At 46.8% G+C, this 17123-nt stretch overlaps 1 protein-coding gene across 12 annotated transcripts in view; it reads right to left on the bottom strand.

The window, feature by feature from the left end:
- The window catches only part of NCOR1 (nuclear receptor corepressor 1), a 113618-nt gene that overhangs the window by 11948 nt on the left and 84547 nt on the right, over nt 1–17123 (bottom strand). For 11 of the 12 annotated variants that reach the window (XM_052658700.1, XM_052658709.1, XM_052658704.1 and 8 more), the window contains 14 exons: nt 16250–16418; nt 15093–15233; nt 13769–13852; nt 13042–13298; nt 12461–12821; nt 10358–10585; nt 8176–8382; nt 7624–7773; nt 7175–7282; nt 5417–5582; nt 4760–5247; nt 2333–2461; nt 1688–1848; nt 1290–1513 (listed from right to left, as the gene is read on the bottom strand). In XM_052658700.1, coding sequence (XP_052514660.1) covers nt 1290–1513; nt 1688–1848; nt 2333–2461; nt 4760–5247; nt 5417–5582; nt 7175–7282; nt 7624–7773; nt 8176–8382; nt 10358–10585; nt 12461–12821; nt 13042–13298; nt 13769–13852; nt 15093–15233; nt 16250–16418 — 2873 coding nt within the window. The remainder of the gene's footprint in view (nt 1–1289; nt 1514–1687; nt 1849–2332; nt 2462–4759; nt 5248–5416; nt 5583–7174; nt 7283–7623; nt 7774–8175; nt 8383–10357; nt 10586–12460; nt 12822–13041; nt 13299–13768; nt 13853–15092; nt 15234–16249; nt 16419–17123) is intronic. The other variant, XM_052658707.1, reaches the window with a different exon arrangement.

The raw sequence follows: 17123 nt of genomic DNA, 5'->3' as shown, positions 1-17123 counted from the left end.
AAGATAAAGGACTTGACTACCTTCTCTATACTGATTTTAATCTTTAGTTTGTCTACTTTATATAGCCTGCTCAGCCATTTTTATATGATTTACAGCATTTACATTGTTCCAGAACTCTAGAACAATTCCTCTGTGTTTTGCTTATAGGTTGAAAAACCAATTAATGGCATTTTATAACAGTATGGATTATATAAATATTTTAAACTATAAAACCAGGTAATCTGAAAGAAATGTAACATTCCTCATTCAAAAGCAAGGTGCAGTGATGTGGAAATTACAAGTGGAAAAATCAAAATGATTTGTTTTTCATAAATGGCCATCAACTGTTCAAAATCTATATAGCACTTTGTATCAAGAATGTATCATGAATGACTGTTTAACTTTCTGTTCTTCTTTGATAACTGAAGCTCTTTTTTGTTAAAAGAGAATGCTTTCATCATGTCCTTAAGATCATCCAGCTGCTTGAGATGACTTATGTCATTTGCAATTTACTTCAGAACACTCCAGTTTGAGGTGGGGATAATGAAACACATGGGGCCTGTGCTGGCATGTTACATTCTCTCTACTTCTGTATGTTCAAAAAAATCCCACAATAAAGTTTTTTCCCAAAGGAGTATCGTTCAGCTTATTAAATACACTGTTCTTACTCCTTTTTCTTCTCTGCTAACTTGGGGGTTGGCAGGCAGGCTGGAGAACCAGGCCTGCTACAAAATCAACTGCTGCTTCCACTGCCCTGGTCCATCCACCTGCCATGTGTCTCCAGATATTTGCAGAGTCCTTGACCTGCTGAACCCCAGACTCGTTCTCTTATCTTTATGAACTTGACAAATCTGTGTGCTGCTTGCTCTCCACCAACTAACATGCGCACCAACACTCAGTCCACTACCTGCAACTTCCAAGCGCAGAGCCCTGGGGAGAACACTGGGGAGAGCCCTGTACTGAGCAGCCTCACATTATTCAATGCCAGCTTCCTAAACATCTGAACACGCTGTGATTCTGAAGACCCAGGCAGTGTCCCAACATTACCAACCATCCATGCCACAGCACTGTCTGCAAACCCACAGACAGAGGACAGCAATCAACTTGTGGACACATAATAAAAACATATAGGACCAACTGCCCAGACAGTGGACATGCCAAGAATAATATACAAAGGGAAAACTCTCATTTACACTTTCCAGGGAATGAAGGTGAAGAAACTCTGGGTAAGAAATGAATTCCCTATCGTGAAGGTAGAGTCCGACTGTCTCACTGCTGGGGAACCTATGTGTGGCCAAGGGAGACCATACCTGGCCCTGGATTTGTCCAGTAGAGTTTCTGGAGAGACTCTCGAGCCTGGTCTCTGATGGTGAGCAGACTGAGACTGAGATTCTGGGCTGTAGCGGTTTGATGTTTTCGTCCTCACAGGTGTAGACACCAAGGCAGATGGTGAACTCTGGAATGTAGAAGTGGAAGGCTGCTGGGGAGGCTGCGAGGAAACTTGATTTCTAGCAAAATCTTGTGTGATAATTTGCTGTGAATGAGAAAAAGAGGAACTGGTTAAATCCATTGAGCACTTGCAAAAAAAAAAAAAGTGTAACATAAAAAAAAATCTAGATATCTTTATTGTGATTCTATGTGAAATGTGGCCTTCTGTGTGATCTTGTACAGAGACCTCACTAACTAATAAGAGTAGTGAAAAACTCACGCAGATGTGGTCAGCAAGTGTGATGAGCCGGTGTGTCCGGGGCACCTGTCCCGCCCCCTCAGCTTGTGAGGGGGGCGGCGGCGGCTGCTGCTGCGGGGCCGGGGACTCCTGCTGCGGCCGATAGTGATGCAGTGGTCCTTCGTACTGTCTGGGGGCTTCGTCTAACAGGGGACAGACAGACGGCTTACTGCAGGGAGGCCCACCTTTCACTCATGAGCAAAGATTAAACACAGCTCAGAGAAACACAGGATGGGGAATTCATATTTTAATTTTGAAGAAAAAATATTTATTCACTGAGACATCAGAAGATTAGCATAGAATAAAATGTGAAAGCACAAGTGGGCAAACAAAATTAATACCAACTATTTTCAATATCATTAGAACATATTTTAAAAGTCACTGATGACTTAAAAATAGTTTTCCATTGAAGTGAAGTCGCTCAGTCATGTCCGACTCTTTGCGACCCCATGGACTGTAGCCTACCAGGCTCCTCTGTCCATGGGATTTTCCTGGCAATAGTACTGGAGTGGATTGCCATCTAGACTCATAGAAGATTACTCTAAAACAAAACTAACAAAATGAGCTATTTCTGAACATGCCCTGGACAGACAACAGGAAGCACATGTGAAGACACAGGAGACCCACTTTCTGCCTGGCTCGCCTTCACGACCTCCGGCTGGTAGGCCGTCAGCCTCTCCTGGGGCGGTGCGGGAGAGCTGGCAGGGCTTATCACCTCAATAGCATCGCCAGGTGTTTCATACCGGTGAGAAGATACTTGAAGAAAAGAAAAGAATCTATTTTAAAACTAATCTTATGTCAAGCTCAGAAGTTCCAAGCTCTTCAAATCTATTTGCATATTTTCAGGTTTTACTCGTCAGAAATGTTCAATGGCACCTCAGGTTAATGAAAAACAAACAAAGAGCTCAGTGCATTGTGGCAAAGGTCAGTTAATCGCTTCCTTGGGTTCCTCATCTTGGCAAGGTACAGAGTTTCCTGAAAATCTGCAGGCTCTAAAACCTTGAGGTGAAGCAGATCAGAAACAGAGCTCGACCTTCTGCTGGGGGCTGAAAAAGAAAATCACCAGGAAATTCATCACAAGAGATTAAACCAACGAGAGGAGACCTCAACAGTACATACTTCCAAGTCACTTCCATCCCGGATAGTCTGCTCTTCTTCACCAGGACAACTTCAATGCTGTGGATTAACATCAGGTAATAATTTTCTCAAATCACTGAGTGCTCCTGACGAAAATGACTCCCATTTTTAGTCCCATGTTACACCATGAACATGAACAGAGGTGGCGGTGAATGTCTGCAGGAAGGAAGGGAGCACGCGCCATCATAGCAGGGCCCTCCAAGAGATGGTGCCCTTGGGAACTGAGGGTCTAAGCAGTGGGGGTCCAGGCGCTTTCCTCAGTCCTACCAGGGCCTCAGACTCGAGAACAGGGGAGCTGCTGGGGAAGGGTGTGACCTCCTGCTCAGGACCCTTCTGACTCAAGAGTGCTGTGTGCACTTTTGGGTGCACTGAAGCATCTAAGGAAATGATCAGAGGCCCAAAGGGTATGTGACCCTGGCCAGATCAGCAAGCGTGGTCAGGTCCTGGACACAGGGTAGAAGGTGGGAAAGAACTCCTCTACTAGTGCACCACCCACTGCTCCAACCGCAGCTCTACAGCCCTCTCCCGCCCCCACCGGGTCAGGGAAGCTGCAAGGACCTGGCTCTAGTATACTCAGGACAGAGATCTGGTAACAGGGGTGGAAATCAACTTTGGAAACTAAAATATGTCACTATATGCAAACTAACTGGTACTACTTTGGGACGGGCACCAATCACTGTTCACTGTTTGGGTGCTGCTCCCAAACTCTGCTCCCCAGGGCAGCACAGGCGGCAGGAGGCCTGGTGCTCCTGGGAGCTCAGTGCCCTTGATGTCTGGGGCAGGGGCCAGGAAGAGGGGGTTTGAGGAAGAAGAACTGAAAGCCATGCTGGGTAACCGGGAGGAGCCTGGGCGCTTCACACAAGTAATCGAGTCAGTGATGAAAATAAAACTACGCTCAGAAACATAAACCATCAGAAAAGCAGCCAGACTGCTTGCAGACATTCTGTGACGCAAAAAGGAAGTGATGTCAGGTAGTTAGCAAGCGTTCCACAAGCCCCAGGATGGTTACCACGTGTGTGCCAGTGACGTCCCGCCAGACGGCCCAGTCACACAACTAGAGACTGTCCCAATTTTCTGTAGGTACAGCACCGATTTTGTAGATTTCCACAGTCCAGGCTGACAGATATCTTTCATGGACACATAGGGCTACCAAGCTTCTCTCCAGACCTCAGCCATGGGGCTATTTACCCAAACAAGTCAGAATCAGGTGCGGACTAGCCAGAACCTTCTATTGCACGCCGGGCAGTGCATAGGACCCCACTGGTCACGGTCTCCGACTCTACTCGATTCACGAATGGAAATGAGAGGTTACTATGTGTAGTTACATTACTTCAATACTAAGGGATATGTGTTTAAATACTTGCCTTCAGAAATTCAATAGAGAATTTAGGATGTAGTTAAAAATACATTTAAAACAACTTTTCTAGCATTTTACTGTAGGTTGCTAAATTCTTACACTTGCTCAAAATCCAACTTATAAGAAATACCAATTACCAATAACCATAATTATCAATAAGGTGGTCTTTTAAAAATATCTGTATCTCAGAAAAAGGTTACTAGTGGCTTTGGGGCACCACCCTAGACCCTGATGCACGCCTTAGGAGGGTCTCCTGAGGAACGAGGTCTTGAAGCGCGGAGCGTGTGACATACCCATTTGCAGAACCTGAAATGTGAGCGGCTCTGCCTCTGTCTGCCTCCCTGTGGCTTCATCCCCAGAAAGGCCAAGTTCCTCAAGGAAACACGTGACAGTGTACTTAAGATGCTCAGATACTTAAAGGCGTAACAGCAGGAGAGACTTTCGTGCACCACTAACCCACACAACCTCTCCATTACATTCACACCGTGTGCTTCGCTTCCCCTGGAGTCAGGTGACTCCATGTGTGGTCCCGTGGGGCGGGCTCGGGCCGAGATACATACAGCTACTGGAAGAGTCTGAGCTCTGGGAGCCACGGTCCCTGCTGTCCTTGTCCGAGGCAATCTGCCGGGTGATGATCACGTCTATGAAGTTAGCTGCGGTAATGGTGGTCTTCCCTCGAGTCCTTAGCTCTTCCTCATATCTGGACTTGGGAGGAGGCCCTTTCTCTTTCCCAGCCTCAGAGTAAATTACTGCAGAGTGAGGCTGGGGCTTGCCACTCGGCAGGGCTGAAGAGGTGTACAGACACTGACCGGCTCTCTTCTCCGCCTCCAGGCTTTTCTGCTCTAGCTGCTGCTCACTGACTGCTGCCCTGCTCCTCACATTCTCTTCTAACCTGGTGGCGTCGTGCTTACTCTCTTTTGTTTTGGACACATCCATCTGGGGAGCAGATGCAGCAGCGTCCACAAGAGCAGCCAGGGCATCCGCAGCGGTGTTGTAACGGGAGGCCGGCAGGCCCTGACTGATGGAAGGGCCCCCGGCAGGCAGTGGCCTGAAAAGAAAACCAAAGCACAAGTCTGTGACGGGGAGACTCTCCTGGGGTGTTGGGGCGTCAGGAGGGCAGACTGCGGTGAGCACAGTGTGCAGCGCTATTGCAGTCACACGCTGACGAGCGTGTGCAGCAGACTGCACGTCTGGTCCGAGTGCACATGGAGGCTTACATGATCCGCAGCTGCGCGCTAGGGTCCAGTGGGGTGATCACGCTGGTCCCGTTGGTTCCCTGGAAGACGCTGGGTCTCTGCTGCAGCAGGGTCTCCTGAGCTCTGACCGACGGGGATGGGGAGCGCACGTAGCCGTGGCTGCTGGGCCGGCCAGGCTGCTCCGAGCCTGCGGGGCAGAGGGATGCAGGGATGAGCCATCATGAAGAGACTGGATGGCAGCACAGGGGGTCGCTGACTTCCTCACATTCCCAAATAGAAGACAGGAAAGCAAGTGGAGAAAATCGCGACCCTGCTTTCTGGCCTTTTGAGAAATCAATGCTTTAAGAGTTTTCCAATAAAGATGCAATAAAACCACACTAGTAACTTGAAACAAAATCGTCAGCTACCACTTTACTCTCACTCCCATTCCTGTGACAAGTCTCTATCTTGATTCCAAAGAGAAACAAAAAAACCACCAATACTGAAGCACTAATTCAAATCAGGAAGTTTGTCTCTGACTTTTCCTCGTACTCTGGTGTGTTTCTTATTTCCAAAATCAAGTGTGGAACAACGGTCTCTGAATCACAATGCAAATGATGAGTTTCTGCTGCAGCAGGGCCCAAGGCTGCCCAGCCCGCAGCTCCATGGCTCCTCCACTTGACTGTGGCTCCTGCAGCAAAGCTCCTTCACTCACAGGACCTCAAGTTCCTTTTCCTCACTCTCTCCTCCAACTCCTCAGGCTCTCAGACTCACTCTTTCTCACTTGAGCTGGCAGTTATAGAAAACAGCCATATTTTTTTTCAGAGCAGGTATCACTTAGCACAGCCATTCCAGCAATTCTCTCCTGTCTGACCACACAGCAGTTTATGTGAGCATTCCCACAGGAGTGCATTCCTAGGACTGGATTATTGCTCATATTTTTTATGTCTCTGAAAAAGTTATCCCTGTTTATACCACCACTGACAGTGTGTAAGAGGCAGTGTTTCCTCAAACACCACAATACTATCAACCTTTCAAATGTCTGATGGAGAAAAATGATGTTTGCTGGACTTAAAGCTGCATGTTATTCATCAGTGGGATCACAAGCATTTTTAAAACATAGTTCCTACAGACATTATGTAGGATTTGTATCTGGCTCTCTTCAGTTAAGTCAATTTCTGCAGTTTCTATACAACAACATACAATCAATATTACAGTGCTGGTTCATGATCCACTTCCCAGGTGGCTCAGTGGTCAAGAATCCACCAGCCAATGCAGGAGACACAAGACATGCAGGTTCAGTTCCTGGGTAGGAAAATCCCCTGAAGAAGGAAATGGCAACCCACTCCAGTATTCTTGCCTGGAGAACCCCAAGGATGGCAGGCTACAATCCATGGGGATGCAGAAAGCAGCCACAATTGAGTAATTAAACAACAACAAGAACCAGCTCATGATTCATTAAAGCACCTCCTATGGTCAGACGCTGAGGGATTTCTTTTACATCAATCAGACAACCTTCTAAGCACACTCTGCATCCTCCCTTTACACGCCAACCCAAATGCCACACCTATCTTCAACAGTCTTCTGTGAGCCTCTGCTGGATGGCTTCAGCTTTAATGAGCTCTGAGCCCAGCATTTTCAAACCCAAATGGTATTGCTAAATCCAAATGCCACCGTCCACACTACAACACCACTGCCTCTGCCCTGTCTGGCTCCTCAGCAGCCTATACACACAAGGGCCCCGCTGCTCTGTGTCTGAGGGCATCCCACCCTGAGCACGAGGCTAGTGCCTCCACCCACCCGGCCGCAGGTAGAGGTCCGAGGAGGCCGCGGCAAGGCGCTCCCGCTCCTTTTCCCGCTCCCGCTCTCTCTCAGCACTGGCCGCGGCTGCGAGGTGCGTCGAGTGTCCTGGAAAACACACAAACCTGCAGCCTGAGGACAATAACGCCAACCTGGCAAGTCCATCAAACAAGCTTTACCTTCTCAAGTGACTGAACATTTTTCAGAAAGCTCCAAATCTGAGCAGTAGGAAGTGTGCTTTCTTAACAGTTTCAGTGATAATGGAGCATAACACGTGCTCCCAGGAGCTCTCAGAGGATCTAGGGACAGACATTGTGGAGGACCTATGACTAGACAGTAAACGAAAAACAGCAGACTGACTGGGGAAAAGTGCCCAAACACCCACAGAGGCTGTGCTGGCCACACAGGAGCACACTGCTCCCAGCAGAGAGGGGTGCGCGCACACCCACCTGGACTCACGGACGCGGAGCTGTAAGGTCTGGGCGGGAAGGTGATCTGTGTACCAGGAATATATGTGATTCTGTCCATGGGGGGGGTGCTCGTCCCCCCGGGGTGAGGCACTAAAATTGCTGGAGGCATGTTGGTCAGGTCAATGATTCCTGTTCAAAAGAAACAACAAAATTATGTTCCAAGTGTTATTCTAAAGATACAGAACTGCACATGGCTCTTGGGTTTCTCTAACCCAAAAATAATTTGCATACAGGACAAATACAGTGCTGAAGTTCAGCATGACTCTGAAAGACCTGCTTCACCAAGAGGCAGATGAACACTGCCCCACCCCCCACCCCCACCCTGTATATGGCAGGAGAGAGTGTGAAGCTGGCGAAACCATGGCTTCCAACTTTAAGGACATCGACCTGGCATCGTTATTCCAGTGCCGCCAAAACAGCCTGTTTCGATGTATCACCCTGTCTGCCTTCGAGGCTAACGGCCACAGAGCCTGTTTCTCCTTCCTCCCATCATCCGCCCACCAAGCACTAGTCCTGGGCACAGACACACACCCCTGGTCGCTGGGTACGGGAGCCCCAGCTGCTGCTCCCTGGGAGACAGACCCCTGGCCACGTCAGGCCGCAGGCCCACTTGCATCTGCTGGGAGGTGATGTAGTCGTTGAGAATGGTCTGGCGTGTGTTCTCCATCGCATAGAGCTGATACTGACTGGGGTAGCCGGGGGTCGGTGACAGCTGCCTCTGGAACAAGTAAGCAGCGGCTGTGATGGAGAGAGGAAGACAGGCATGTAGTTGAGTCCGTGCAGAATCCACTTGCTAAATATCACCCACAGAAAGAGTAAGGAAAAGAACCATCTGCTGAGCTACTGAGCACAATCAGCTTCTACCTACCTCAGGGTTGGGGCAGGGGGAGGGGGGACACAGGATTACGGCAGATTCTTTTTGTACCTTGACAGAGCAGCAGTGTGAATATAAACATCCTAATGGCAGATGTAATGATAACGGGGACGACAGATCAGACAAAACAAGAGTATTAACCTTTACCACTAGAACAGCAGCTAAAAACTACTCTCAAGTAGTTTCACTTTCAGTCTTTGACATGTAACTTTATTAGATTTTTCACCTGAAGTTTCCAAAAGCTGTGTTTGAAAAAAAAATTATTTTTTGTAGTATAGATCATCTAATACAAAGAAATGGAAAAATTTGTAACAAATGGTAACATTACTTTTGCGGGGGCGGGGGGCGCACTGAAAATGAACTGTCCATGGGCATTTAATCAGTGTGTGCATGTACAGCAGAGATTAGCCAAAGGGCCGGATGGTCAGTATGTGAGGATTTGTGGACACTGGCTCTGTCACACTGACTCAGCTCTGTCATTACAGTGTAAAAACCGCCACAGACAAAACAAACAAGCAGTCATGGCTTGTATTCTAATAAAACTTTATTTGCACCAACAGGCAGCAGCAGGACCAGGCCCCATGACGCAGGTGCTGGAACACTGTAGGTGTGGTCATGAGCTGAGCACACACAGTGAGCTTTATATAGTGCCGGAGGCCCACTACATCCCAACAAAACTGCAACAGGAGATAATGCCTCTGTCCTCAAAACACTGATAATCCAGCTCGAGCTCAACAATGACAAGCAAAGAAAACTGCTATAAAATAAAGGATTATGATACACACTAAATGAAAGCATAAACATTCACTTCTGTCTGAGAGTTTGAGTGATAAAGTTTATGCACACATTTTCTCCTGAGAACAAATGACAAACTCTTGGAGTGTCTGCTCCCCCTTCCTCTAGCCCTCCCAGCCGGGTCTCTCAGGTGACAGTGGCGGGTAGGGGTGAGGCTCCCGCCCCAGCTCTGGGGACAGGCCCTGAACAATCAGGCATGTGTGGGCACCTCAGGGACCTGACATTTTCAGGTGACAGACAATGTGACGGTACTGACCTCACCACAGTCCAGGAGAGACGCTCCACCACCTGTGGACAGGAAGCCCTTTCCCAGGCAGAACCCACTGGCCTAGGCCCCGCGGGGCAGCACTGCTGTGCCAGGGAAGGCTGCCCTCCAGAAAACCTACATGCTTTTACACCTACTAAGACCATGTTCACTGAGAGTCAGTGATATCTGTTTGAAAGTTCCTTCCAGCTGTACTTGCTACTATAATAATGAAACAATGAAAAAACTACGCTGCTGCTTTGGAAAGACTCAATACAGAATCTGAATTAGGTATGGACTAGATAATTTTAAAAGATGAGGAAAAAAATCTAGAAGGATACTGTATTGAGAGATTCCTTTGGTGTGTCTTTAAACTTCAACTCCACTTAAAAAAACAAACCTGGAGATGTATCATTTACATAAGGAAGAACTGTGAGGTGTAACCAGTGCCCTGACTAGAGATCAGAACACTGGTGAAGAAAGTGTGTTGTAAAATAAAATGTATGAAGTATGCCTGTGTTATTTAAAAATAGTCTTCACGTGAACCCACTTTCCAATCAAATGCCATCACACAAGAGGGGTTTCCACGTACCCAGTATTTTAATTCTTTAAGGGGTGCTGGTAATATTCTGTGTCTTGATTTGGGGGCTTGAGCTATAGAGTTTGTGAAAAGCCACTGAACTGTATCCTAATAACATACGTGACTGCCTGCATTCTGTACTTTAATAAACAGAACGTCTAAAGAGGCACACAGCCATGTTACTGCTCTGCCTTCAGTTTTCACTGCGCACTGCGCTTACCAGGATCCAGAGCCCGGTGAAAGGGCATGGCTGGGTCCAAGTGTGCTGGCAGGTGGCTCCGGTACACTTCCCCGGGGGTGCCGCCCCTGTGGTGCGGCTCGAAGGGGCTGTGGCTCACTGCAGGGTCCACGCCAGGCACCGGAGACTTGGCTGCGACGCTCTCCCTCTGATTAGGGGTCAGGGTTGACTTCCTCTCATGATTAGCAGACTTGCCAGAAGAAATTGTAACTAGAAAAAACGGCCAACACCACAAATCCTTAAGCAAGCTTGTTAAGTAGGATGTTAATCTATTTCTCAACCATTCCAATACAGACCATATACATATATCTCTTTGATCTTCTCTTTCTACTAAACATGAAACAATCAATCTTGCAGAACATGCGGGCACCTCTGGGTTGGGAGACTGCCCCCTTTCAGGTCACAGCCCAGTTTATCACCTAAAATTACGAATGAAAGTCGACGCTCTTTGTCATCTCTGACCTGATACGCTAATTCCTCCGGACCCTGCCCACACCAAGCCTCCACCCTCTCTCTGCCTGGCTGCCCGGCTCCTTGCTGGGTCACACAGTGTTCCCTGCTCTGTGCTTCCACACAGACTTCCTCGCCAGCACTGGCCTCCTCCCTGCTCCAGCTTCTTCTACTCTACAGGACATTATTCAGAAGTTTCATTATCTCATTAGTGCTACTGAGTCCAAACCAAAACCCTACCAGTCATCACCTTCCACTGTTTCAGTAACTGTGGTGAAACACACAGAGGATAAAATTTACAAGTTTGGCCATTTCATAGGGTATACTTCAACAACAGTAATACACAACACTGTGCAACCATGCTGCTGCTGCTGCTGCTGCTAAGTCGCTTCAGTTGTGTCCGACTCTGGGTGACCCCATAGACGGCAGCCCACCAGGCTCCCCCGTCCCTGGGATTCTCCAGGCAAGAACACTGGAGTGGGTTGCCATTTCCTTCTCCAATGCATGAAAGTGAAAAGTGAAAATCAAGTTGCTCAGTTGTGTCCGACTCTTAGCGACCCCATGGACTGCAGCCTACCAGGCTCCTCCGTCCATGGATTTTCCAGACAAGCGTACTGGAGTGGGGTGCCATTGCCTTCTCCGGTGCAACCATGAGCACAATCTATTTACTATTTTGATAATATCAACTTTGCTGTGATCACACAAACCTATGTGTGGAAGCCAAGAAATCATGCTGGTTTATCACCTCCCCTCCCTGCCGCAACTCACTCTAACAAGCAGAGCCTCTCCCTCTGCAGGGCAATTCTCCTTCAAGACCAGAACCAACAGGGTGTAGGTTTACGCCATGGCCCTGATGGACATTTCCCTCTTCTCCTCCCTCTGTGTGGCCCCTCCAACCGCCCACGGGAGTCTGCACATAAGCCCTCAATAAACAAGTACTGCATTACAATCTAAAATGCTCAGTGGAAACATTTCTAAGGGCCTCAGATTGTTCACAGACCACCTGGTAAAAATCCACGCCTCTCATGCCCCAGATGTCTCTGCAGCAGCATGAACCCCTAGGAGGGGCGGGTTCTGGTCATAAAACAGAACCGAGCAGTAATAATAGTTCACAATTACCGAGTCCTCCCCACACTGTGTGGGGCACATCCTGCCAAAGTCCTTTCAACACATCACCTCATTTTATCTGCATAGCCATCCTATGGGGCCAGTCTTGGTATTATACCTCCAGTTCACAGATGAGGACACTAGAGCACAGAAAGGCTAAGGAACGTGTCCAGCTCAGTGCAGTAAGAACCTCGATTCACCCTAAGCAGCCAGCCTCATGGCCTGAGCACTCAGACAGCAGACACACAGCAGACAGTGAGGAGAGCTGACCATCCAGACCGACTTCCAGAAATTCTCCGGCTTAGCTGAAAATCCATGCCAAGCATGACCTGTTCCACCATTTCTGGACTCCAGTGCACCCTGCACTTAATGAGAACATTAGACATTTTACTTGCAATTATGCCTATTTTCAGGGGCAGCCAGTCTCCCAGAGCACAGCAGACAGGCTGCAAGGCCCTGGAACCACCACCAGGCCACGTGCTGTGGGGGACAGCATGAATGGTCAGACAGCATATGAGAGCAACACACCTTCAGAAGCTCTGCTCAGCATGGGCGAGCCCCGGGACACGGTACTGGCGTAGCTCCCCGGCGTGCGCCGTGCGCTGGTGTCCTCATAAATCCCCGGGCTCAGCTGCGCTTTGGGAGTTTCATGGAGAGTGGACCTGAGGACTGAGGGGCCAGAGCTCACCACCGACGTGTGCCGGGACCGCACCGGCTCTCCTGCCTTCACGTCTTCATACTTGCCCCTTTCTACCACTTTAACATTCTCGGGCACAATTTCCAGTGGAGGAATCCCACGGGGCAGTTTGCTAGGCCCCGTGATCAGGGACTTGACGTTGTGTTTGATGGCAGATTGACCCGAGCTGCTGTCGAACTTGATGGGTGTGCCCTGTGGGTCAAGAGACAAGTGTTACAGGCAGCCCTGCGGCTGGGCTCCATCTCAAGTTCCACACTGGCGTGTGCCAGGAAAGAACTGCTGAATGCCCATGCTCCCAGACCAGAACTGAGGTCACAGAGACCTCCACGTTTACTTTCAGGAGACCCGATGTTTAAAATGATCTAGAACCACTGATAACTACTGCTGCACTGTGGTCCAAAGCAGATGGTACCTGGGAGATGGAGCCCTCAATGACCGGCCGAGAGCTCGGCACCACCTCGGGGGTTTTCCGACTCTCCTGAGCCAACACATCCTGCCGGGGGATCTCATGAACGGAGCGCCCCATCTCTTTGATGGTGGTGATGCCATCGTAGGGCTTTCCTTTGGTGATGGCACCTTCAAAAGCTCGGATGGGTGGACTCTCCCTTTTAATCTGTTTGGGGTACTTAAGGCCATCCTCGAAACTTTCAGGGGTCGCTCTTGGTGTGCCTTCAAAGAAGGATTCAAGAAACACATTTGGTAAATTAATGCCACTGAACTATACACTTAAAAACTGTTATAACAGTAAATTTTGTTGCATATAAATTACCACAATATAAAGAAATCAATGCCTTGCTGTTTGCAGTTTCTAATCAGTTTTCTGTTTACAGTAAGATCCTTATGTAAATATTCATTTCATTGGCCATTATGGGGGGGGGGGGGTTGTTCAAGACTTAATACATCATTCAGCACAATTAAGAGTGGTTCTTACATAATGAAGATGTCTGTATTAAAAGATTAAGCAACTATCATCTTCAAATAAACTATGAAACTCAGAGAAGAGTTATAGTTAGGGTTTAAATACCTAACATGTCAAAAGGGAAGATACCTTGAAAAACAGGCTTCACACCCTGCACGTTAATTTCAAACTACTTTGCCCCGAGACAGTTGTGAACAGAAGCAAACAAGTGGAGAGTTACCATGCATGATGGACCCAGACAGCACGGTCCTGTCCTTGAGGTCGGAGTGAGGGCTCCCCCTGGGCAACGCACGGCAGATGAGCCCTTTCAAAACAAGCAGGCGGTTCCAGTGTTAGATACAGCACAGATGTCAACTCAGTCACACAACTAACTGTTCTAAGAGGACACACTTCTGACAAAAGCTCCATGGAAAAAGGAGAACCATTTTAGATTTGCAAACTATTCAGAAGAACATCATGGAAAAAAACAGTAAAAGCTGAAGTATCCACTTTTAAAACTGTTTCTTTTCAAACATTTTTGCAAATAGAAAATGGCCAAGGAAGACATATAAGTTAAAGCGTAGAGAACAACACTTTCAAAGCTAAGTCTAGATTCTCAGTGCTTATCAAGGTGAGAGAAAATACAGAGGGTTAGGGTTAGGAAATCACCGTTAAGCTCTGAAGAGAAAAACATGAAAGATGGATACCCCCAAAACAGATAAAATACACTAAAGATGCAAACCAAAATGAAACACATGTAAATAACCTTTTCAGAAGTTTCATGTTACATTGCCAATGAATTTGAATTGAGGAAAGTGAGAATTTTTTTTTTAACTACAGAGAAAATTCAGCTCTTAGAAAATTTCAATAGGCCTTCAAGACTGAGGAATCCTTACCCTGTTTCCCATTTCTCATCTAGATTAAAACAGAATAGTTGAGTCAGGTTAAGACTTAAGGAAAGTGAACCATTCACAAAACAAACCATGGTGATCATGTGATGAAGGCAATGCCACATAATCAGCACAGGGCTGCACAGCTGTTTCTCCTCCTCACATGACTGCAGGTACAAGCCCTCAACTGACAGAGCAAGAGATGGGCACAGACAGACACACCAGGAAAGAGCGAGATTCAAATACGTCTCTACTCTGTATGTTATATACCACTCTGCCGGCCCCACAATAAAAACAAATGCTCGTGATGAACTTCACATTTTTAAACTCACTTAAACAGGATCAATCTACAAATTACATGAGCATTCTAACAGTTACCTATGATAAGATCAATTTTGTCTTTACTTCCCCCTTCAGTGTCATGTACTGCTCGATTTATATGTAGAGATGAACATAAATTTAAATGTTTACTAATGTAACTTTCATATTAGTATATTAATTACTATTACACATTTTATACTACATTTATAATATATTAACATATTTATATGTTTCATTATATACTGATACAAATTTCAGGTAGAAATGACAGATATTAAATGTAACCTAACCCAACAATGCAAATTGGCTGTACAGAATTAAATGTATCTAAACAGAGCTCTGGAAACACTTTACCCTCCAGCGGTGCTGATACGGGAGACTCCCTCATGGACAACCCTTGTTTTATTGTTCCTTCCACTGATTCATAGCTTCTTTTGAGACTGATTTCATGAGCTGTTCTCGGACTCCTTGTCCCTTCTCGGGCATTCTTAATATCTGCAGAACAGACACAAGCACTGCTCGGATAGAGCCCAAGGCCTATCAGCCCAAGGCCTAAATAAGTTACTTTAACCTCATGATCTCATGAAGATGATATAAAAACTGGTCTTAATCTACTACATACCTACCTCTGTGTAGATGATATTTATAAAAATGTTTTCATTCATTCAAATATATTTACTGAGGGTCAGGCATAAACCAGGATTGCAGGGTATAAATCAGGTCGCTTCCCTCAAGGAACTTAACAATAGTGATGGGTCCAGGTTAACTAACGGCAGTTACCACTGAGTAACAGGTACTACAGGCAGCAGGCGATCAAACTGCTGGAAAGGGATCTGGGCATATGAAATTTCAGGTAAGGGTCACTGGACACAGCAATGTGACTGACGACAGTCATCGCCAGCTGAGCCAGGGTGGGCACGGTGGAAAAAGGGGAGACGCATGTCTGGGCAGGACAGTGCAGTTTCAGCACACTGCTCATAACAGTGCGCAAGCTGAAACTTAAACTCATGAACACATCTAAAGATGAACGTTTAGATACAGGCATTAAAACAGTTACATTTAAGGTGAATTTAAATTCAATACTCTTTCTAGGATTACCAGACTACTATCTACTCCTTAACAAGTAAAACTGGCATTCCTTTAAAATAGAAGGGGGTCAAATCGCATTCACAGGGACTTGTTTTTGCTGAGCAGACGTTCAGCTGTGGTTCTATTAAACAGAGATTCTTTTCCTAGGCTAAATCTAATGACTACAGCTGGCAGTGGGGAGCCACTCAGGGGACACTTACTCTGGGCTCCATGCTGTTAAGCACTTTTCACTGACTGTCTCAGTTAATTTTTCACCAAAGTTTCAAGAGAAGTACTCACGTTAACCCTTTTTACATTACAGAGGGGAAACCTGGGCTTGGGGAAAGAAAACTCACTTTCCCAAAGCCAGTAGGTAAGGAGCCAGCCCCACACCCCTGTCACATGTGACAGCACCAGCCTTGGAGTGGAGAGGCGATACTTACTATCATAGGATAAGATGTGTCCACTTTTGCCTTCGTAAATAACATGGCCTTTGGAGGCAGCTTCCTCCCGGCCTTTCTCAGGACTGCTCTCTTCAATGGACAGTCTAGAAACAGGTCCCTTCACCAATGCCTCAGTGGGTATGCCAGCCTGGGACAGAGCCGGGGTCCCCTGCCATTCAATCAGACACAGGCAGCATGAGCATCACTTCAGCTGACAGGACACAAACGCTCAGAAAATGTAACCTGCCACACCAAGCATCAGATCAAGCCATGACCTCAAATAAGAAAGGCCAGCACATGATGGGAAACCAGACATGTTTTATAAACATAAAGAAAGACTGTACCTTGGTCCTTGAACCCTGCCATGCAAAACTTCCTAAAATGCCAATAGGTATATGAGTTGAGTCAGCCTTCTTCCCCACCTCAAAGTCAAACCACTATGAAAGCACTTAACTCTAAGAAACAAAATTTGTCTTAAGGCCTAAACTCATGCAAATATAATCAAGTTTTTTCAAAATTTATAAGAAAAAGATAACGACAAGTTGTAAAAGCAAGCAAACAATTTATGATTTTCCTCTCAATTTCTGTTTAAGCTGAACACATGTTAAAAGCTCTGCCAGGCAGAGTTGCATCAATTATAACTTGTTTTTTCTGCCAATCTGCAAATAATCCACCTTTTTCAATGAAACACAGTAGAGATGATTTGGCTTGTGGTTTATCATCTGAGGTTTATCACAGGTTTATCACTGAGACCTGTCCCAAACCCCAGAACAATGAACAACTTTGTCACAAAACTTGTGCTAGAATGGCCAACCCACTTGAGACTTCACTTCTGGTTTTCTACCAGCTGTGGTTTGGGTCTTGGGAAGGAGAA

This window comes from Budorcas taxicolor, chromosome 19, assembly GCF_023091745.1.
Source record: "Budorcas taxicolor isolate Tak-1 chromosome 19, Takin1.1, whole genome shotgun sequence".
NCBI lineage: Eukaryota > Metazoa > Chordata > Mammalia > Artiodactyla > Bovidae > Budorcas > Budorcas taxicolor.
The sequence above is the reverse complement of the archived record's forward strand: the minus strand, read 5'-3'. Positions and strand labels throughout refer to the sequence as shown.